The sequence below is a fragment of the Leopardus geoffroyi genome, chromosome C2 (assembly GCF_018350155.1).
Source record: "Leopardus geoffroyi isolate Oge1 chromosome C2, O.geoffroyi_Oge1_pat1.0, whole genome shotgun sequence".
In the NCBI taxonomy this organism is placed as follows: domain Eukaryota; kingdom Metazoa; phylum Chordata; class Mammalia; order Carnivora; family Felidae; genus Leopardus; species Leopardus geoffroyi.
The window spans coordinates 57,950,354-57,975,670 of record NC_059333.1 but is presented as its reverse complement, the minus strand read 5'-3'; the positions used below and the strand labels follow the sequence as shown (position 1 = coordinate 57,975,670).

The 25,317-nt window shown below is 35.4% G+C and overlaps 1 protein-coding gene across 1 annotated transcript in view; it reads right to left on the bottom strand.

Moving 5' to 3' along the window:
* The window catches only part of NECTIN3 (nectin cell adhesion molecule 3), a 137,627-nt gene that overhangs the window by 36,477 nt on the left and 75,833 nt on the right, over window positions 1-25,317 (bottom strand). Inside the window, exon 7 of the mRNA XM_045501943.1 lies at window positions 23,915-23,999. Coding sequence (XP_045357899.1) covers window positions 23,915-23,999 — 85 coding nt within the window. The remainder of the gene's footprint in view (window positions 1-23,914; window positions 24,000-25,317) is intronic.

Below are 25,317 nucleotides of genomic sequence, written 5' to 3'. Positions count from 1 at the left end.
GAGCCAACAGATATGTGAAAAAATACTCAACATCACTTATCATCAGGGAAATGCAAATCAAAACTGTAATGAGACCTCACCTTACACGTGTCAGAATGGCTAAAATCAAAAAGGCAAGGAATAACAAGTGCTGGTGAGGATATAGAGAAAAAGGAACCCTCATGCCCGTTCAGGGAATATAAACTGGTGCAGCCACTGTGGAAAACAGTATGCAGATTCCTCAAAAAATTAAAAATAGAACTACCCTATGATCCAGGAATCACACTACTAGGTATTTGCCTCAAAAACAAAGGAAAAACAAACCACTAATTGAAAGGTCCATCACACCCAGGGTGTGGAGCTCAACACGGGGCTTGAAGTCATAATCCTGAGATACACACACCCCTATCTTTACTGCAGCATTCTCTACAACAGCCAAGATATGGAAGCAGCCCAAGTATACATGGACTGATGAATGGGTATATATATACCACATCTTCTTATATATATACACACACACACACACAGCCCCACACACATATGCATACAATGGAATATTATTCAGCCATAAAAAGAATGAAATCCTACCATTTGCAACAACATGGATAGAGTTAGAGAGTATAATATAATGCTAAGTGAAATAAGTTAGAGAAAGACATATACCGTATGACCTCACTCATGTGGAATTTAAGAAACAAAACAAACGAGCATAGGAAAAAAGAGAGAGAGAAAGACAAACCGAGAAACAGCTCGTAACTATAGAGAATAAACTGATGGTTACCAGAAGGGAGGTAGGTTGGGGAATGGGGGCAAAGGGAATGGGGATTAAGGAGTACACTTACCATGATGGAAAAAAATAAATAAATAAAATGACTTTAAAAATTATAAATGAATACAAACTTCAGAATTTTAAAAATAGGTAAAAGGGACAACAGATTTTCAGATGCCTTTTTGGAACTACAATACCTTGGTTATCTTCTAATACTCATTCTAGTTAAGTTTGACTAATCTTTGATATCAAGTACAATCACTTCTGAAATATAACTACTTTTCACATTTTATACTTTTGTAATTAACCTTCCTTTTTGTTCTACAGATAGTAATTCTTTATTCTTACTGGACTTTTTTTTAAAGATAACTTTGACAGCATTCCTAGCTCTTAACTGTTCCAATCTCTCCCACTGGGCAATCTTTTCCTCATTTTGAATTGTCCATTTACTTTATAGATCCTTTCTACCCATTATGTGAAAGAGAGGCAATCCTCTTTTTCAAAATATTATCCAAGTAACTGATCATGACATAGCACACAAGATTTGAAAAAGTCATTGTGACATGACAATATTCATTAATGAAACGACAACCTATAAAATGAAGTTGCACTCAAACATCTTTCCCTACTAATTCCTTTTCATCAGAATTAAAATCTTTGCCTTTAGTCTTTCATTGGTCATGAAATGTTGTGACAATGCAAAAGTGTATGGCAAATACAATGCAAATATAATGTAAATAGACTATGGGAGTGGTATTACAAGTCTTGCAAAGATTTACTTTCCTATATTGTTATCTACTTGACTTTTAAGTTACTACTCACCTGTTTCAAAAGGCTATGGATACAAGAAAACACATAGAGCACATTTTTATTTTCCAAAAATAGCTGCAACATTATTTCCAATCACACATGCTTTTCCAAAACAAAGCCACACCCCAGTAAGAAGTGGAGTCTGTGTCACCATCTTGTCTTGTATCCCTGAATCTTGAGCTGCCATGTAAGACGTGCTGCCCTGTATTTGCCATGCTGCAGAGCCCACACAGGGAAAATAAAGGAGAGGAGGAATCTCAGGAGACAGGACTGCAAACTGTTCCAGCCCCCATGAACCAGACAAGTGAATGAGCTTTCAGAGGGTCTACAGTTCTAGCCACCATGACTGAAGCTTTGTGAGAAAACCTGGGCAAGAATCACCTAACGGCACCTCATCAATCCCAGAACATGATAGTAATAAATGACTGCTGCTCATTTAAGCCATTAAGTTTGGGTGAGTTGTTATGCAGCAATACAGAACCAATAGATTTTGGTACTTAGAAGTAGGGTGTTGCTATAACAAAATCTGGCATGGCAGTAGCTTTAGGAGGAAGACACAGGCAACTGCTGGGCTCTGTAGAGAGCTAATAAGGAAGCTTAATGGCCTTCAAGGCTTTTGGCACACATTTAAAGGAAGCTTAGGAAAATGCTACTGAAGCTGAAGGAAAGGGAATCCTATTATATAGTGGGATAGGGTTTAGCAGCACTGTTGCCTGTGATCGTGTGGAAAAAATTATACACATAATGAAATGGTATATTTGCCTAAGGAGATTTCTAGGCAGAATGCTCTAAGTGTCTAAGAAGTTTTCTTTTAGCTGCATATGACAGAGAGAGAGGTTATTTTTTTAAAAGGAATTGTTTAATATTCTATATCAGTGTACCCTAGGATAAGCTACAAAGTGTGCCCCCTCCCCCAAATTTCAAGATTTTGCCAGTTTATAGAGACAAAAACTTGCGGAACCTACCTGGAAATAGACCCGAAGGGTTTGGGTCAGGTGGAAGGAATATAAGGAACCAAATAAAATTTGCCTGTACAGGTGTACTGAGTCAAAATTCTTGATTCAATATATTAATTTGAGTGGCCACTAGTAGCTCTAAGAGCTCAGTTAGATGACTGAAATCCAAGTCCAAAGGTGGACTTACACTAAATGAAGGTGAAATTCTAAAGTTCCTTGAGATACCAAAGAGGAAATAGTATCCAGAGGCTAAAGGAGACCAGTGTTAAAGTAGATTTATCACATAAGGCCTATTTAACCACCCCTCAACTGTACCCTCCAGGAGGGTCCTGAGAATGAATGAACACACACACACACACACACACACACACACACACACACACACCCCACTTCATGGGCTTCACACCCAGTGTGGAGCCCAACACAGGGCTTGAACTCATGACCCTGAGATCGAGACCTTGCTGAAATCAAGAGTCAGACACTTAACCGACTGAGCCACCCAGGCGCCCCATGAGAACATTTTCTTGACCAATTTCTGCATGAAATGTATTCAAGAGGGGAGCTCTGGCATCCTTGAAGAGTTCCGTGGTGGCTATTCTCTGCAAGCCAAGAGTGACAGTGGATTTGGCTGCCAGTGAACTGGGCTCTCTGGGTTAAATGGAAGAAATGACATCCAAGGGACAGCACTTCACCACTAGAAAAAAGGTCGATGTGGTTCCAGACCAACAACCCTTGGACACCAATTTGGTTGGAAACTCTAATTACTTCATAAATATAACACATCCTATGTCACCAGATTGTGTTTGAAAAGCTTTAGAATCCATACATATTTTACATTTCTCCCTACTCCACTTTTTACTCCACACCCTTCCAAGGTTACTAGAGATACATGTTCATTCTTTCTCTACCTCTCTTCTCAACAACTGCTCCTCCCTGTAGCCCAATCTAATTTTTTTCTATTAGTTCCAATTTCTTAATTAGAAATAACTTTTATAATATGTGCCCACTATCTGAAAATCTACACAGTGTAAAGTATATAAGGTAAAAATCACACACACACAATTTGATGTGACACATAAGGAAAATAGTAGGAGATTGTCTTCAATTATGGAAACATGGATGTTACAATCACTGATTTTGATAATCCAACTAAGTCTTGACATCTCCTTTTACTTATTTTGAGCCATATCACTTTGACTACCTACTTCTCACATCAGTTCAGGCTATTAAGGAATCCCAATTTCTGAATTTTGACTGTATTCTCAGAGGAGAGGGACCAGGGAGGGAAGACAAACTATATCCTAAAAGGAACAGCTGAAAATACTGGGAAATATTCAAATCGGTTTTAGAAAAGAGAGAGAGCAAATCAGAGAACTTTAAATATTGGAAAAGCTATAAAACAATTCCTGGAAGGGCTGTTGTAAACATTTGAGGTACATATGAAAAGCATCTGGATTAAAAGAAATATGTTCTTAATAGATGTAGCTTTAAATGCTGACGAGTTTTAAGAATTATAGAAATCAGAATCAGGACCAATTAAGTTGAAAGGAGGCTAGATTTCTAATTTTCTAGCAATTTTAGCTATCAAAAGTGAACTATATAGTACCTTGTGAGGTAGTGAATTGTTAATCAAGTGTTTTAAGTTGAGGCTGGATGACTACCTTCTTAGATATTGTTAAAGGAAATTTTGTCTTGAGTGGGAGTTCCAGCTACGAGACCTCAAATGGTGTTTTCAACTCCAGGGCAATGACTCATAATTGCCTTATGATATCCTGACAACTCTCCTCCTTGGCAACTTAGGTAACGCTTAATGTCACATTCCTCGTTTTTTTTTTTTTTTGTTTTTTTTTTTTTTAATTAAGTACCATGTAGATCATAGGCAGTTATGGGGGAAAAAAAAAACTACCTTCAAGAATAGGATTACTCAATTATGGAGAACTTTAAAATAAAAATATATACGTGAATCACTTCTTGTGGAGCTAAGAACCGTATCACATATTCATTATAAATCCTTTGCATATAAGAATTTTAATGGGGATGGGGTGACAGAATATGGTCCAAGAACAATTTTGGGGATTTGGACTTTTAATTACATTGAGTACTTTGAGACATAAGAACAGAAAATAGTGAAAATTAACTAGCAGAGCAAAAATGGAAAATAATTGAAGTATAAATTGCTTTTATATAATTAAATATAAAAGACTTATAAAAGTAGGAATTATTAATTATAATGGCAACACTTAGTACAGTCTTTTTAATTTTGGCCAATCTAATGGGAGTATAATGACATTTTACTGTGTTTTAATCTGTATTTCTCTGAGTACTAATGATGCTGAGCATCTTTTCCTATGTTAATTGTCCATTAGCATATCTTTTTGATGAAAAGTCTATACAAATCTTCTGTCCATTTTTTTTTTTTTAATTGGGTTGTTGTCTTCCTGTTATTGAATTGCAAGACTTCTTTATTCTGGATACAATTCCTTTGTCTCATATATGTGTCGTAAATATTTTCCCCCAGTCTGTGGTTTTCCTTTGTCTTCTTTTTTTTAAAAAAAAATTTTTTTTCAACGTTTATTTATTTTTGGGACAGAGAGAGACAGAGCATGAACGGGGGAGGGGCAGAGAGAGAGGGAGACACAGAATCGGAAACAGGCTCCAGGCTCTGAGCCATCAGCCCAGAGCCTGACGCGGGGCTCGAACTCACGGACCGCGAGATCGTTACCTGGCTGAAGTCGGACGCTTAACTGACTGCGCCACCCAGGCGCCCCTCCTTTGTCTTCTTAATGGTGTCTTTAGAAGATCAAACATTTTTAACTTTAATGAGTTTTAACTGATCACTTTTTATTTTTTTATGTTCCATGTTTTTGTGTTCTAGTACAATTCATATGTTTGGTACGTGTGTGCACATGCACATATGGTTGATTATACAGTTTTATATGCAGTTCATATCTCAGCAGTATATAACCACAGTAAAATTTTCAACTTTGTAGCTACCTTTCCTTGACTAGAGCCTGCAGTTTCTAACATTCTACTTAAAAGTAAAGCCACTATTTTATATCACTTTTCTAAAGGGATATTTGTGGTTTCCATGGGAACACATACCTCAGTAATAAGGCATTTAAAATGTTTCAAACAAATACATTTACATGGCATTTCTTTTAATAAACAGGATTGATAACCTAAATAATTACTGCCCGCCAAACATTTGAAACTGAGATTATTACCTTTTGTAAGTGCCAATGAATTTAGAATAGGAATCATTATAAAGCTAAGTATTTCCTTTTAAAGACCTTTAACAATTCTCATTCTTCCAAAGTTACTTATATGCATGAAATATTCTGCAGTTAGCAAGTTTTAGATCTCATCTAATTTTCATTGTAGTTACAGCTGCTGTAGAGATATCATTCAAAGTGTATTTCAAGCTTTAGTATCTATGCGAACAGTTATAATTATAAACCAACCATAAAACAATGTATAATTTGCATTTACAGAAGACACACATTTTTCTTCTTTAAAAAACAAAAGGTAAAAGAAACATTTTAAAGTAATTTTTGCTTGTGTCAAACTGCTTTTCACAAAGACTCAATAATATCTGGAAATACCAATAGACCTTGTAATTATACTCGAAAACAGTATAGAAGAGAGTTGGTTACCTCTAACATGTGTGCTTTTAATAACTCATTAGCTAACTAATCAATTATATAGTTAAATATTGTACTCAGAATCACATTAAGATACCTATGTCGAACATTGGTCCCAAGGAACAGCAATGTTAGTTTTTAATCTACCACCTGTATTATTTTTTTAGGGGTAAAAAGAGTAAAGAGAAAAGACTAGAAGAGGTGTTAAAATTAAACTTTATTCACAGTGCAGAAATGTATCTTATAACATAACAATGAAAGACAATAGCTGAGTCCTTTAGACAAGGCCAGTTAGGAAATATGTATGGCATCTTGAGGTATCAGTCCATTATCAGATAGACCTAATTATTGGAAAGATCTTCTTTACACTGAGTATTCAAATCTATGTTCCTATCACCTTCTGGTCCTAGCTCTGTTTTCTAAAACTACAAAGAGAAATTACACTCCCCAAATCAATTGAACAATAGGAGATAATCATGGAGGTTAGCTCTGTGGAAAAAAAAACAAAACCAGGAAAGCAATATGCAATCACAGAAATGCTAAATGAACTTGGGGCCAAGGGTAGGCTGCCCAAAAATGTGCCATTTTGGATGCAGATTATTTTGAACTGAAAACAATCAAGGCCCAGAAGATGCAGGAAGAAAACTTTACCGTCCTAGTCACTCCCAGCTGCCTGAAAAGAACTGAGATAGAGAACCTACTCCAGGAAGAGAGCTGTCACCATATATTCCTACATTAGAATAGGAACTAGGTGTGGTAGACAGGGAGGAACCTAGCAAGACCTGTTTGATCCAAGTCCTCTATGTCCCATGGTTTCTGAGTGGCCCAACACACATGTGTTTACCAAACATTTTACCAAACTCTTTTTCATCTTCCTATGAATTGCTTTCCTTCCCTCTTAAGGTCCAAACCCCTCCCTGCTTCTCCTTAGTTGAGAATGACCCATACACCTCATGTTGGCTGACTGTCTTTGTAATTTCATGTCGGTATGGATTCCCTGTACATACAAAATTAAATTTGATTTTCTCCTGTGAATCTGTCTCAAGTCAATTTAATTCTTAGTTCAACTAGAAGAATCTTGAAGGTAAGAAAAATTTTCTCTCCTGAACAAACTCAAGCTGGGTCTCAAAACAACAAGTAGACCTAAAAGAATTCATCATAAGGTACGATCCTGTGCTACACATGTATGCGCTAGTAATCAGCACACAAAGATAAGGAAAGTGAGTTGTCTGTAAATATGGAAATGACTTTCATAGGACTAATTATTTAAAAAAAAAAAAATTTGTAAGGCATCAATGATTCAAACTAAAGTGCCACTCCAGATAAGTTCCCCATCACTCTCCCAACAACAACGAGTCTTATTAATTCCTCAATAATAAAATGCTGCTTAGCCTGAAATAGAAGATTAAACTTTTCATGTGCCCAATGAAACACATGCCACTTTGGGGCTTATTTCTTCTTAGAATTAGATTCTCCAATAGCAGCAAACAATATATTAAAAAAAAAAAAACCCAAAACATAGGAAGTCAACAATAGGCTAACTGCTTGCCTTGCACATATTTCTAATTATTCAAAATCAGTAAAGCAAACAAAGGAAGATTATTGTACATGAAACTGAGGGAATAGATCTCTTGGTTGAAAATATGTGCCAAAGAATCAACAAAAAAGAATTTTTTCTTGCCACAACCAAACTAAACCAAACCAGTGGTGAAAACGTGTCTCTGGGGAAAGAAAGTGGTAATTCTGTTTATTATAATGCCTGGGAACAGGAAATTTGCACTATGGTAGCTTGTAACTATGGAAAGTTATCTGACAAGTTGCCAAGACAGACTGGGTGAAAGATTCCCATACTCATATATAAGAAAATAGAGTAATTTAGTGGCTGTAGGTCAAATGACTAAAGTTAACTCAATCAAGGATAAACTGTGGTCTTGACTACCCAAACAAACTCTTCTGAATGTTTTTCCACCAGGTTTTTTAAAATTTCTTAATTTTTGGCATTTTAAAGACGTCTAAAACAATAAACATGTTGAACTTCATGAAGTTAGTGTTTCTGATTTCTAGCTTGTTGCTTTTTTAAAAAAATTATGGCCTATGTTTTATCCAGAAGTTCTTTTTTTTTTTTTTTTTAATTTTTTTTTTTCAACGTTTATTTATTTTTGGGACAGAGAGAGACAGAGCATGAACGGGGGAGGGGCAGAGAGAGAGGGAGACACAGAATCGGAAACAGGCTCCAGGCTCTGAGCCGTCAGCCCAGAGCCTGACGCGGGGCTCGAACTCCCGGACCGCGAGATCGTGACCTGGCTGAAGTTGGACGCTTAACCGACTGCGCCACCCAGGCGCCCCTGGAAGTTCTTTTTTTTTAACCAATCAACCCTTTAGAAACATTTAGTTTGTCGAAACATGCATTCTTCAAATTTAAGAGGTTTCAAACATAAATTTATATTTTAATGAAAATTTTCTAATTGTATCTAAGATATCTGGCTAGATTCAAAAGCAATCAAAATTATGTTAAATATTCAGTAAACCTGTCATGAAATGAACGGGTTTTTTTTTTTTTTTTCAACCTTTATTTATTTTTGGGACAGAGAGAGACAGAGCATGAACGGGGGAGGGGCAGAGAGAGAGGGAGACACAGAATCGGAAACAGGCTCCAGGCTCTGAGCCATCAGCCCAGAGCCCCACGCGGGGCTCGAACTCACGGACCGCGACATCGTGACCTGGCTGAAGTCGGACGCTTAACCGACTGCGCCACCCAGGCGCCCCTGAACTGGTTTTAAATGAAGTGATCAATTACTCATTTTTAGTTTTTCCTAAAAATATCTTATGCTGTTTTCTAGTGTACGGGTGGAGAGGAGGCTGTCCTGAGATGGGCCATTTTGGCAAGTGGGTTACTATGAGCTGAAGGCAATCACGACCCCGTGAGCTCACGAGAAACTTTTGCCCCTCCCTTAACTACATAAAAGAATCTAAATTGTACAGTTTTTCCAGAATAGGAGTTACTACCAGAGATAAGTGTTATATGGTTAACCCATCTATACGGCAGGGCAAATATTTGTTTACCAAACATTAACTCTTTCTCATCTTCCTGTAAATTGCATTTCTTCCCTTTCAAGTCGCAGATCCTTATCCCCTTCTCTCCTTAGTTCAGATGACATATATACCTCATTTTGCCTATCTTTGGAATTTCCATGTCTGTGTAGACTCCTCACATGTATGCTATTAAATTTTATTTTCTCCTGTTAATCTGTCTCATGTCAATTTGATTCTTAGTCCAGCTACAAGGACCTTTGAGGGGACAGGAATTCTTGCTCCCTGCATGACACTCCTCTACCATTTTATGAAACAGAATAAAAAAATATTAAATAAGTAATTCATACCAAATCACAAAATTAGAACCTGGGTTACCCTCCATTTCTTAGAGTTCTCCAAATAAGATTACTGTCTCCAATTATACTTTGGAAAGTAGCTATCACAATACAAGTACTTTTACTATAGTTCACATTGGTATATTTTATTCTAAATTAAATATTCTTATTAGCTTAGGAAGAATTTTTAGAGGAGGTTAAGATGTAAGAGCCATTTTGATTATGGGAAGAAAGCACTTTGAATTGTAATGATCAGGAATGGAGAAGGAGGCTATTAAAGAACTGGAGAAAAGGCCGGGAATAACAGAGCTGTCACATGTACTAGGGAAATCTCTCAGACCAACGGCAGCCTCAAAATTGGAACAGGTGCACTTACATACTGACATTAGGGCACATATGTGTGAAATCAAGATCATCCTGGAAATTCTGGTATATACTGCTATGCCAATACATAGTTTTGATAATAATCAATAGCCTGAGAGAGTCTCCCCATAGTTTTTTCATGTCAAATGGGTAGTAACAGATATTAGTAAATTAGCCTCTATTATTAATCTCCATTATTATTCTCTGCTGGGAAGTCAAGAATGTGGCAGGCATCGAGGCCTCACTGGCATTGCACACATCACAATATGAAGGTAGCTGCCTAAAGCAACTTTCCATTTAAGTCAGCTTAATTTAACCCAGGACTCCCATAATTGAATCTACTTTAAAGGAAGAGTCTAAAAAACAGGAAAAAAAAAAAATCACTCAGTAGTGCTTACCATAATTCACTGAATGAATGAATGAACATTGTAAGCTTAGGCATAGGGGTAACATTTAACTTAAATAATATAGCACTTACATTATTCTCTCCAAAGTCCATATAGAGCTTTTGCCAATTTTTTATGCACAACGTATCAAAAGTACTTCAAAAAAAAAATTGGGCAGGACTAAAATCAAGACTAAGTAGCCAAATTCAAAGTAAAATTAGATTGATAATGTCCATATAAAATTTAATTCACAAGTAATGAAAAAGTCTAGTCTCTGAAAATAACTTAGTTGCTTTGCTCTGAACATTTAAATAACACACTTCTGGGGTGCCTAGAAGGCTCAGCTGGTTGAACAGCCACCTCTTGATTTGGGGTCAGGTCATGATCCCAGGGTCATGGGATGAGCCCTACATAGTGCTCCATGCTGAGCACGGAACCTGCTTGGGATTCTCTCTCCCTCTGCCCCTCTCCCCTGCTCCCTACTAGAAGTGCTTTTTCTTGCTCTCTTTAAAGAAAAAAAAAATGAGTGAATAAAAAACTAAACTAAGCTAAACTGAAATAACTTAGGTCTCTATCCTGACTTCTATATTTAAAAACGAATCACTTCCAATAAAGGAAATCATGAGCTTTTAAATAAAGGTAACTATTAGGTCCTCTAAAATTTGGGAGGAAATTTCACAGTACTCAGATTAATGCATTTAAACTTCAACAGTTCTTTTACTTCTACTTAACTCATGAGTCAATCAAGAGTCACCCCTAATTAAGACTTATAGTTCCCTGATGGCAGTATGAATTTAACACAGGTCTCAAATAAACCACTCAAGATTTCATGTTCTGATTATATCTCAAGTACGAATAGTCTAAATTTAATTCTTTATAAACCAAGAAAAAAAAATTAAGTAAATTAATGGTTAGGATAATACCTTTTTGCCTGAGTTCCCAAGTAGCATTGAGCCATTAAGAGTTTTTTCCCCCAAAGTTTAGAATGACATCTGAGTTAATGCTTCAGACTTCAACATGGTTTATTAGGTGTTTTAAAAATATTTTGGTGGTGACATTAAAAAGTTAAAGCTCATTTCTAATTACTATGAATTAATAGTGATACTTTTTTGGAAATGCTAAGATACTACAGATTGGTACCTTGTTACATATTTTGCTCAAAAATAATGATGAACTGGCTAAAAATTTTAAAGCTGTTTAAAATAAATTCTCTAGGGGCGCCTGGGTGGCGCAGTCGGTTAAGCGTCCAACTTCAGCCAGGTCACGATCTAGCGGTCCATGAGTTCGAGCCCCGCGTCGGGCTCTGGGCTGATGGCTCAGAGCCTGGAGCCTGTTTCCGATTCTGTGTCTCCCTCTCTCTCTGCCCCTCCCCCGTTCATGCTCTGTCTCTCTCTGTCCCAAAAATAAATAAACGTTGAAAAAAAAATTTAAAATAAATTTTCTAGGTGTTCTACAGGTGAAAGGATGAGGTGACACTGTATATAAATTATGGTATCTTCCCTGTTTCCCCCAGATTTCTGCAATTGTCCTCAGCTAGCCTGGGAAACTGATTTCATAAACAATTTCACTATCACAACTCAACAATTACTGAATAGCCCCTGTACAGAGTTTATTAGATCTCAAGAAAGGTTACAAAGACAACAGTAATCATGGTTTTCAATTCTCAAGAGCTTATAATTAGGAAAGTAAAAAAATGGGAGAACCACAAATACACATATTTAAGCAAAGATAGTGAGTATATAATTTTTATAAGGAATCAGTTCTTAAAACTCAGCGCTGAGGATTCAAAAGGAAGAAAGAAGATGAGATGTTTATAACATAGAAAGAACCAAGTGGAATTATACTATAAAGTTTTATGAAAAGGTGTGAATTAGATGTTCTCCCCTCTGGACTGCTCAGAATATCTTAAAAGGCCAACATTTTAATTCTTTTATTTTAACCATCTACTTTTTTTTTTTTTTTTTTTTGGTATTGAATATTGGTGACTAGAATGAAGCCAGTTCTTTTTGATCATTTAAACTGCATAAAGTAATTCAGTCTGTATTAGAAATAGCTCTGAGGGTACTACTATATACCTCAGTTTTTCGTTTTTGTTTTCCTTTCTTAAATACAGTCCTAACTCAGGCAGTTCAGCTACAAATCAGAAACAGACATCAATGAGAATCGAGGTCAGAAGTTTTCAAGTCCTTTCTGAAAAATCACATAATTAATACACTGATAGCTAGTGATGCCATTAAAAATGCCAAAATGTAATTAAACTCAGAATCTTTATCACTTCGAAATCCTCAATCCAGGTTTTCCAGATCAGTGCTGGTTTACATGTATATAGTAATTCTAAAATAAACAGAGTATTTCTACAATTTACAGCAAGTCAAAGTAACTGCATCACAACCTTCTTAATTATAATATTGTTAGATCCCATTTGATTCTACTAAAAATAAGTTAACAGCAAGCATGACTCTAAAATATTTTTCTTTCATGGACCACTTATGCCCCATTTAAAAATTTTTATCAAGCATCTGTGATAATTACTGTTTAATACAGAGATGAAGAGAATATATAAAAAGATAATGGCTACTTAGGTGCTATGGGCCATGAAATACTATTAGAGGAGCCAAGTCTTCCTAGTTCCCACATTCCTGAGATGAGAATTGCTCATACTATGTATTTATCCTGAAGATACTAGCTACTGAAGGAACTCTAGTGACCAAGGAAAACTACTATCTTTAAATTAATTCAATAAATTTTCTAATTGATGATGAAGTTTATACAGGAAAAATAAAGTAATGTATCATAAAAATATTTTAGCTATCTTAATAACAACTAAAAAAAAAAGGAAGTATTACCTCCTCTACCCCATTGCAGAGAGAAAGCATGGTATCACATTGTCATTGCATAAATATTGACTTGATCAAAATTAAGAACTTTTATCTTCAAAAATCAGTTAAGAGAATACCACGTGAGAGAATGGTGGAAAATATTTCCAAATCACATATCTGACAAAAGACTTGTAAAACTGTCTTATGCCACTCAGGCTGCTACAACAACTTACCATGTTTACTAAGTGGTTTAAAGAACATTTCTTTCACACAGTTCTTTTTTTTTTTTTTTTTAATTTTTTTTTTTAATTTTTTTTTTTTCAACGTTTATTTATTTTTGGGACAGAGAGAGACAGAGCATGAACGGGGGAGGGGCAGAGAGAGAGGGAGACACAGAATCGGAAACAGGCTCCAGGCTCTGAGCCATCAGCCCAGAGCCCGACGCGGGGCTCGAACTCACGGACCGCGAGATCGTGACCTGGCTGAAGTCGGACGCTTAACCGACTGCGCCACCCAGGCGCCCCTCTTTCACACAGTTCTAGGCTGTGTGAGATTTTAGTTCTTGGTGAAGGCTCTCTTCCTAGTTTGCAGATGACTATCTTTTATCCTCACATACCAGAGAGCAGAGAAAGAAACAGGCTCTCCTCTTATCTCCTCCTATGAGGCACTAATCCCATCATGAGGGTTCTCATTACCTAAAACCTCCCCAAGGCCGCACCTCCAAATACCATCACACTGGGGGTTAGGGTTTCAACATATGAATTTTAGGGGGACAAAAACATGCAGTCCGTAATACAAAATATAGAAAGAACTCTCAAAATTCAACAATAAGAAAATGATCCAATAAAAAAATGAGCAAATATTTGAAGAGAGATTTCACCAAAGAAGCTAAATGGATGACAAGTCAGCAATTAAAAAAAAAAAAAAAAAAGTTCCACATACGAGTAACTAGGGAGAAAATACAAATTAAAATCATAATGAAATACACCACACACCTATAAGAACATCTAACATTTTTAAAGTCTGATCATAACACATGGTGGTGAGGGTATGGAGGAACTCATACACTGCTTGTGGGAACACAAATGGTAAAGCTACTCAGGATGACAATTTGGCATTTTCTTAAATTATACTTTTTAAGCTACAATTACCACATGACCCATCTGTTCCACACCTAGATGTTTACTCAAGAGAAATGAGAACGTGTATTTACACAAAGACTTATACGTAAGTATTCATAGCAGCATTCCTTATAATAGTCAAAAAATGGAAACCATGCAAATGCCCATCAATAGGTAAATGTAAATAAAATGTAGTATTCCTATAAGTATACCTGTTTAAAAGGAATAAACTACTGATCAACACAAGAAGGAACCAGAAATCAAAATCATTGTGGGGAGTGAAAGGAGTGACACCAAACAAACATACCATATGATTCTATTACATAAAATTCAAGAACATGTAAATTAATACATAGAGACAGAAAGTAGATGAGTGGTTGGGTCCTTGGGGAGGTGGAAAGGCAACAGGGGAATGAAGAGAGGGAAAGATTATAAAGGGGCATCAGGAAACTTTTGAAAATGATGGATAAATCCATTTTCTTGATTGTGGTGATGTTTTCCCAGTCTGTGTATATGTATGCATATTTGTGTACTGTGTTTATGTATTATATGTAAAATGTATCAAACTCACACTTTAAATATATGCAGTCTGTTTTATACCAATTATAAAGCTAATAAGTTTTAATAAAGTTCTTTTGAAAAAAGGGAAAAAAGAAGGGTGCCTGGGTGGCTCAGTCAGTTAAGCCTCTGACTTCAGCTCAGGTCATGATCTCGCGATTCGGAAGTTCGAGCCCTGCATGGGGCTCTGTGCTGACAGCTCAGAGCCTGGAACTTGCTTAGGATTCTGCGTCTCCCTTTCTCTGCCTCTCCCCTGCTCACAGTCTGTCTCTACCTCAAAAATAAATAAACATTAAAAAAATGTTTTTTTAATAAATAAATAAGGGAAAAAATATGTCATCATAGGCTTTGTCTATTTGTCACTAAAATATAAGCTCCATAAAGGCAATAATTGTTTCATCTGTCTTATTAACTAGTATTCCCAGTACTGGCACATAAGAAGTACTCAAGAAATACTGGTTTGATAAATGAGTGACAGAGAAAAAATAAAACTATGAATCAAAACATATAGACACCATACTTTTTAATTTCACTTTAAGCCTACTAAATTTATAATAAAAGTATAATAATTTCCAAGAGAAAAATATGCTGAATTTTCATTAATCAGGTACTATTAGTTTTATTCTTCTTCTGAAATAATTTCACTGCTTGATCTCTTTAATATTTTTACACTTGATCTTAGCCAAAAGGCTGAGAAGCAATATCTCTTTAATATTTTTATTAAGAATTACAGTTTCCTTCTTTGGGGGCGCCTGGGTGGCTCAGTCAATTAAGTGGCCGACTTCAGCTCAGGTCATGATCTCGTGGCTCATGAGTTCGAGCCCTGCATTAGGCTCTGTGCTGACAGCTCAGAGTCTGGAGCCTGCTTCAGATTCTGTGTCTCCCTCTCTCTCTCTGCCCCTCCCCTACTCCTGCTCTGTCTCTCCCTCTCTCTCAAAATTAAATAAACATTAAAAAAATTAAAAAAAAAGAATTAGTTTCTTTTTTAATAACAGCAAACACATAGTACTTACTATGTGTCAGGCATGTTCTAAGGTTCTATGGTCTAAGGATGCAGCATATGGTAATTTATTAATCCCCATAAAATCTTAAAAGTAGGTTTATCTTTTTCTCATTTATAAGAGTGATTAGTAAGAGTTTTTAGTAAAAATATCAATTCTTTATACTTCAAATGTTGCACGTATATTTCCTTTGAATATATTATTTCAATATGATTACTTTATGTCATTATTTCATCTGAGCTTTGTTGATCACAAAACTTTGTCCCTTCACAGACGAGAACACGGCCCTACAATTCTTTGACTACTTGTCTCAATAATTGCCACTATCTATTAACTGGAGGCAATATGCAAGATGTAAACATTTTGCTACTCAAGGGCAAAACAATGCTAGGAAATACTCAGTATTCATTTACTTGAAGCAGTCCACTCCATCATATAGTTTTCTCTAATTTGGATGAAAAATGTTAATTCTTCTGTCATCTTTCTCCCTTCCTTCTCCCTGACTCCAAAGCCTATAGCTATTGGTAGCATCTGAATATATGTTAAAATATTGAGATCCCGGGAGAAAATCAGACCATCGATGATAATTAACAAAAGCAGCTTATTAAAAAATATTATTGCAAAATGGCAGTTATGTATCAGAAAGATGAGTTTTGAAAGGAAGTAATGAAAATGTCTAAAACTACACAGTAGTAGTAGGTGGACAGCTTCAAAAAAGCCTTAAATGAAATGTGGCATGATTGGTAGCAATTAAGATACCTGGAGGACATATCCAACTCTAGAACTTGCTAACAAGTAGGACCACCATGTTTCTAAAACCACAGTTTGATAACATTTGCTCTAGTCGGAACAACTTTTCATTTTTATCCCATTTTATAATATAAATCAATGGAAATATAAGATTCATCTTCCTAAACTTTCTGTACCACAAATTTAGATATCAAGAAGCAATGTATATGTACTATTCATCCTGGAATTAAAAGAAAAAAGTTTCATATCTACTTATAAAATGTTTAAATGGTCATAATTTTGTTCAATAAGCACACAAAAGAATGAGAGTTTGCAGGAAAAAAATGGGTTTTTTGACACTTGAAAAGATGATAAAACTCACTAATAATGAGAGTGCAAAATTATAATTTTACATACACACACATTTTTTTACCTATCAGATCACCAATACTCAAGTGGAATACATATGCTGTTGGTAAGGATGTGGTGAAACAGGCACTTTCAAGCATTACTGATTGGAGTACAAAATAGTATAATATTTATAGAGGATAATTTGACAGTATCTATCAAAAGTATAAACACATTTACTATTTGATACAGCAAGACCAATTCTAAAAAATCTATACTGAAGATTATACTTGGGTAGATACAAATATCATATATATAAAGCTATTCATTGCAGCATTATTGGTTTATTAAAATATTTTGACACTACAAACTGTGTAATATATGCAAATTAGAATCTTCTGTAGACATAAAAAAGAATGAGAATGCTCTGCATTCCAATAAAAAAGATCTTCAGTATATCTTAGGAGGAATGGCAAAATATTTAACAGTATATACAGCTACCTTTTATACAAGAAAAAAAAATGTGTGCATGTATGCTTCCCTGTCTATGCTTAAACAAACCTTATTAAGTCAAACAAGAAATGTATAAAAGTGATTTTCTGTAGGAGGTGTAGGGTAAACAGGAATGGGAATGGGAGGGAGACTTTAGAAAATACCCTTTTACATTTTTTTGTATGCATTATGTATTCAAAAAATAAATAGGAACTCTCTTTCCTACCAACACTCTGCCATGAGCATTTATAAAAATTTACTAAAGAATGTGATATATCATAGTGAATTATTGGGGGGAAAATCTTAATTTCCCAAGACAGTAAATTCTGCTGAAGTATTACCATAACTGGTCTGACTGATTAACAATATTCCAGGTTAGTAATTCAGGCTTCAACAGATCTCTATTTTCTTATGCTAAAAGGTCACTGACAGAGGGGAGAAAAAGCACTACGGAAAAATTAGAAACTACAGAAAAATATAACATAAGACATAGAATATTCATGGAGAAGTCTAATACATAATCATTGCTAATATTTTAGAATATTGCTATAGAGTCTCTTGTTCCTCTGTTATTTTTCATACATGCTATATTGATATCTGGTACACTGATATTAGATATACTGACATTAAATATACTGGAACATAATTATGTCTCTGGGATAGGGTTATTTTAGAATTTGTAACACAAACATGATCACAGACTGAGAAGAATATAAAGAGGTGTTTGATTCTTCCATTTATTCATTCAAAAAGATTTTGTTCAGTAACTACAACATGCCAAGCAAGGTGTTATGCACTGGGACTATAGTACTAAGCAAGGGAGACATGATCCCTGCCTTTACATCGCTTAAGGTCTACAGTAGAGGTTCTCAAATTTGGGGCCTCAGGATCCCTCTATGCTTTAAAATTTTGAGAACCCAAAGTACTTTCATTCACATGGGTAAGAGCTAACTATATTTATCATCTTAAACATTAAAACTATGAAATTAAAAAAAACATTTTAATGTTTACTTATGTTTGAGAGAGAAAGAGAGAGAGAGACAAAGAATGCATGGGAGGGGCAGAAAGAGAGGGAGACACAGAGTCCAAAGCAGGCTCCAGGCTCCGAGCTGTCAGCACAGAGCCTGACACGGAGCTCGAACTCACGAACTGTGAGATCATGACCTGAGCTGAAGTCGGCTGGTTAACCCACTGAGCCACCCAGGTGCCCCAAACTATGAAATTAAAAAAAAAAAAATTTTTATGAACATTAATTTATTTTTGAGACAGAGAGAGACACAGCATGAACGGGGGAGGGTCAGACAGAGAGGGAGAGACAGAATCTGAAACAGGCTCCAGGCTCTGAGCTGTCAGCACAGAGCCCGACGCAGGGCTCGAACTCACGGACCGCGAGATCATGACCTGAGCCGAATTTGGACGCTCAACCGACTGAGCCACCCAGGGGTCCCCCAAACTATGAAATTTTTAAAAATATTTAATTCATTTAAACAGAATAATAGTATGATACAAATAGCAGCTTTTACGTGAGCAAATAACCATGTTTTCCAGAACAAAGGTAAGCAAGAAGAGTGGCATTTTATTATACTTTTTTACATTTTGCAAATCTTTTTCATATCTGAGTCAAAAGAAGAAAGCTTGATTTTCATATCTGCTATAGCATTTAATCTGTTGCAATAGGTTGTTTGGTTGAAATCCATGAAGAAAAAATGGCCTCACACAGATACACTGCTAGAAAGGGGAGAGACACTTCAATACTTCTTTAAGATAATTGAGAAAATTCTCCTTTGATACTATACCAAAACTCAACAACTGGAAGTTTCTTAAGGTTAGTTGCTAGTTGCTATCTGAAACTTTTCATACTCTCCTATATGAAAATCCATACGTTTATCTTATACTTTGGATATTTTATGCATGCATGATTATAACAGCATACATTGGTCATTTGGAAACTATTAGTTCACTAAGTTACACAGATATTCCAAACATTGGTACTTTTCACTATTCGGTATAAAAAACAACATTCATTAATTTCCCCACTAATATCAATCCCATGGTTACAGATATAAGTTTTATAAAAATTATAATTTTTACTTGGAACCTCAAATTTTTCATTGGCAACAAATACTGTTAGTTGTTTGCCTTGAGCGACAGGTTCAGTTCATTGATTTGTGAGAAAATATCTGCAAAATTACTCAAGCCTAAATGACCATGGTTTGTTAGCCATTCTTTTAAGTCAAAATGGTGTTCCGCAATAAAGGCAGCTAAGTTCAGCCTAAAATTCAGTTACACAGGTACTTATGCATATATACCATTTAATAACACAGAATATTAAGACACATACACACATATTTATATGTGTATATAAGACGAATTTCTTAAATCATGAAAATTGATCTGTGTATTCCAACACCTGAAATACTGTTCATAAAACATTTTCAAGGTTGCTAAAATTAAAAATTTACCAAAGTAATCTGACAGATGGTTAGTTCTGCAAATGTGGCTATCAAGGGGTAAAAGAAAATCTCATGATATTTCAAGAGATTAAAAGCTTTCAATAATATGTCAGCATTGTGAAAATAACTTCAAGAGCCACATTCCCTATAATATTCTTGCTTGAATGAAATCCTGTTATGATCCTCAGTAAAGTCAAGTAATAGTATCTATTTCACACAATCTACTAGACCTAACTTTCCAAGAATAAATGTTATTTTAGGCTGAACCACAGAGCATTCTAAAAGATTTACATTTACATCCAGATTTTTTCCATGTCAGAAATCAAACTGTATTAGTTACATATTTCTTCCTGAAAATGATCCCTTGATCATTTTCGTTGCTTTGGGAAATACTTTTTTCACATCAGAGTATACAACTCTCCCAAAACAAGGCTAAAATACAGCATTATTCATAGAACGCTAAGTGTTGTCCAAAATTCTTTAATACAAAGAAATTTTATATCAGTGTTCAGTGTTTCATGCTGGATTTGAAGCTGAATGAGATAAAGGAGCCCTCTACAACTATAAACAACACTGGCCACTCTGAAAAATACTGGTCTATAATAGAGTGGGAAAGCAATTTCTAGACCACTATGTATTCTATGATCACATTTGTGTTAAAAAAAAAAAGGCAAAACAAACCTAGCTATAGATGTAAATATGGATGATACACCCATGAAAATAAATTCATGGAAAAAAGTCTGGGAGAATATTTAAATTCGTAACAATGGTGATAGCTGGAGAAGGAAATTATATACTTGGTGATGGAGTAATAAAAAAGAACTTTCACAGCTGACTATAAATTTCTGTAGTATTTGTTTTTGTTGTTCTAAGAACATACTTATGGATTACCTATATAATGTTCATAAAACATAATGAAAAGGTAAAATATACTTTAAAGCCATTAATTAATATTTCTTTCCCAAATGAAGACTCAACTTCTTCAGGATTATTACCTAATACATGACAAGCTGGGGATATTTCTCAATTACTCCCTGCTTCAGGCAAGATATTCTTTTTTATTTCCCTCATACTTATGCATGCCTCCATGCATCTTCTCTGCACCCAAGGACACTGCCTCTTCACAATACCAGGCCTCATTCTGCTAACATACATTGAAAGGAAACCTTCCCCAGGATGAGTGTTGGTACTATTACCACAAAAGCAACACAAGGTGTACCAATGTGGGTACTGAGGAGGTGTCTCTTTCTGTGGTTTCCCAAGAGTAGAACACTGATGGGTAGAATAAATGAGACTGTCTTCCTTAAAGCCATGGAGGCATTTGGGAGCCTGGCCTAGGTGACTAGGTCACTAGGCCTGTTTGGGAAGGCTGAGGGCTAATGACTTCAAGCAAGGAATTAGCTCATCACTTTAAAGCAGACAAGACACCCAGAGAAGTGGAACATTCCAAGGCATTTGGTATTGCAACATGCTATCACTGTATGAAACTGATCAGATAGTAATTACACACTTACAGATTTCTTGGTAACCAGGACACGGCTCTGTGTATTTTACATTTTGATATCACAGCATTAATTAAAACACAAACAGCCACATAATTAACATATAGACATTATAATGTGTGAATCATAACAAGTTATCTGATGGATAATGATTTTAGCCTAAATTATTTTTTTTTAAAGATTTTTGTTTTGTTTTGTTCTTGAGAGAGAGCGCATGCGCATGAGTGGGATAAGGGCAGAGAGAGAGGGAGAGAGAATCTTTTAAGCAGACTCCACACTTAGCTCAGAGCTCGATGTAGGGCTCAATCTCATGACTGTGAGATCATGACCTACGCCCAAATCAAGAGTCAGATGCTTAATGACTGAGCCACTCAGGTGCCCCAGCCTAAACTATTCTTAAAAGCTTTATAGAATTGGGGAGTTATTGGGGCGCCTGGGTGGCGCAGTCGGTTGAGCGTCCGACTTCAGCCAGGTCACGATCTCGCGGTCCGTGAGTTCGAGCCCCGCGTCGGGCTCTGGGCTGATGGCTCAGAGCCTGGAGCCTGTTTCCGATTCTGTGTCTCCCTCTCTCTCTGCCCCTCCCCCGTTCATGCTCTGTCTCTCTCTGTCCCAAAAATAAATAAACGTTGAAAAAAAATTTAAAAAAAAAAAAAAAAAGAATTGGGGAGTTATTTCATCTCCAATTCAAGTTCTAACTCTCTTAAGCAAAATTACAGCAACTAGTTCACCCTCGGCAATAGTTTGTAGAATCAGTTTTATAGCTAGAAGATGGAAACAAACAGTCACATTTTTTACCTGCTCAATTTCACAGATGAGGAAAAAGTCACAATGTTACCACATAGTCTCCCACTCCCAAAGTCCAATGTTTGTTATTCATTGCAGGTGCTTTCCCATCAATCTTCTTTCTAAACTTCCCGTTACTTTTCCACTATAACTTCATTTCCACCTAGGTTTATGCTTTTGAGTATGCAATTTACTACAAATCAAATTATTCTAATCACCAAGTGAGTAATTTCATCACCTGCTTTATAACTTCTACCTCAAAAAGCCAGGAAGCATTCCCTAATTCCAAGGACACTAAAAACTATAGTTTCTAGCACTGTCAACTCAAATCATCCAAGGAAAATCTTCCTTTTGTGTTTATTTGGAAACAACTACAGATATAAAAGTCATATTTTTTAAACTAAAACCCGGGACCCATGATGACCTAAACCCAATATTTTTTTCCAATTTATAAGCTTTTGTAAATATTTAATTTGAAGATATTAAATAATAACAACTTATATAATCAACTGGTTTTACAGACAAGAATTAAATTATGCATAGTTAGTGTTGTCCTAGAAAATTACTAACCATGTTCTTAAAAAATTCCCAAAACTTAATCTGGAAATCTTCTGGTTAATTACTAGGTCTGTGAAGGGAAGAAGACAGCTGCCTTTCTGTAGCAGTTAGCAAGAGCTCTAGCTAAATATTTTGTTGACCTTTCACAGTACTTGTCAAGTTCATTTCTTTGCCAAAAGAGATGTGAGCTTACACTCTACATAGAAACAAGAGGTCTGGGAAGATAGCATGTCTTCACCCAAAGACCCCAAACTTGTGTGAGACAACAAACCTGGTGCCCACTGGCAATGAGTGCACATGCCAGGGAATGCTCCTCCCTGCCCCCATGCTCAGGCAGTAGACTGAACATGTGGTCAACTAAGACACAGAAGATAAGAACATCTCAGTACCTGTGCTGAAGTGAGCACGGAAAGCTGAGAACATCTTAACAGATACATTCCCTTGGAATTTTTCCACCAAATTAAATTAATTGGTGGGCAAATAATTTGCTTTATTCCAGCTGAAGACAGAAACATATTTTAGGGGAAAAATATTATAGAATGTTTCCACAGGGAATAAAACCCCAATATAGAGTCAGGGCCCCAATTGGTTACTTGGATGCTAGATGGAAAAAAACAAAACCAGAACAACTAACACTAAGAATAAAAATATTCAAATACCCGATGATTTCAACTTTCCCAAGGACAGCCTATTAATCTAGGTAGAGAATATGAGATAGATGCATTTAATTGATACTTTCACATGAATTGTTGTAAACTGATCCCAAAAGAAAATTTAAAATGATCATAAACGTAATATGGGGGCCAATATTCATATCCAGAACTTTAAACTGGAATATAAACCTTTTGTTGCTAAATAAAGGAATGCTAAAATTTAGATTTTGAGTATACTGAAACAAAAATGAAATACATACTCCAAGGATTAAAAGCTCTTCATCATATCCTAGCAAAGACATTCGATTTTTCTTTTATTTTATATAAAGATGCATACTTTACAATGAATATGCATGTCAATAAACTATTAACAATAAATCTTTGGGCATAAGCTTTTAGTAAAAATCTGTACTCCTAATAAAGTGTTGATTTGTCTTATCTACACTGGCTATAACACCGTTTCTTACCAATTTGTAGGCAAAATCTGATGCTTTAAATGTTGCAGAGAAATGATTATGTATTACTATGCTACATTTAACATATAATGACTAAATAATATCAAATAATATACATTGCTTAGTGTTTTTTATTTCATTTTATTTTAAGTGTAATCAGGAACACATACCTGATATAGAAGGTCTTTTTGAGGCAAAGGGGGAGATCGTTCTTCATACATAGGAGGTGGTTTATGTGTGGGTGGAAGGTCGATCCTGCATTAAAAATGTTAAAACATGTGATTGCAACATTTAGCAAAAACAAAACAAACAAACAAAAACAAGGGAGGGGAGGAGGCTATCAAGGTTCTCTTAATTTTTGAGGATATTTTCCTCACACTAATATTTATATTAGTGTATATACTTAATTCAGTTGTTATATTTTATCATACAGGGAGGAAAAAACCAGGTTTTAAAGGTTCCAATGTTTAAAACTCATCTAATTGATTCATTTGAAGAAGCAAACTCAAATGGAAGCATTTTTTGAAAATTATTACTAAGCAAGTGACCTAATCCATGATCAATTTACTTAAGTATTGCATGTTTTTCCATCTCACTATATTATTATATTACTACACCTACCATCGTATTAAACATAGTCAAACATGTGCAATGAAAGGCAAAATGTCATAAAATTTAAAAAATTATATCTTAAAATGATAATGAAAACACTTTTACATTTTTGAAATACTTTCAAGACTAATTTTTTAAGTGTGTGTCTGTTGGTTGGTTTATGTTAGAGAGAAAGAGAGAGAGTAAGGGAGGGGCAGAGGGAATCCCAGGCAGGCTCCACATGGTCAGTGCAGAGCCCAACGTGGGGCTCGAACCCACAAACTGTGAGATCACAATCACAGCCGGAATCAAAAGTTGGTCACTTAACTGACTGAGCCACCAAGGTTCCCCATCAAAACTAATTTTCAAAAGCCATGGTCACTCTTAGAATATTCATCATGTAAATTAGGATTCTGAATCTAAAGACCATTATAAATCTTGTCACCTGAAATAAACCAAGGTGCCATTACATCCTTAGGGAATGTATTTTTGCCAAAATAACCCATTTTTAAAAACCTGTATTTTCATGTATTTAAGCATTGTTGTCACAATACAAATAGAATATATCTTGTCGCTCTCTGCATTTTAGGAAATAATTTTTTTATCTATTCTCATACTTTTGAAGTTCACAGATAACTAATTTACAGTAATTATGATTATTAAATCAAACAAAAATGTTACCTATAGTAAAAAATAAAGAGAATGAAATCTATAGAGGCCAAAGTAATTACAAATTCTCTGTGGTCTAATAGCTTCTCAATGTGGACATGAAATAACATTTTAAATGAACAGAATTCAAACAACAAATAAAGATTATGTTTTGAAATTACACAAAAGCCTGAGACAACTTGGGAGCTAAAATAAAGTTAACCAAATGCTAGTTACTCTTGAAATATTAAAGAACTATAAAAGTTATTGGAACTATAAATTATTATAACTATGAACATTAAAGAACCAGTGATATAGGTGTTGCACTAAAAAG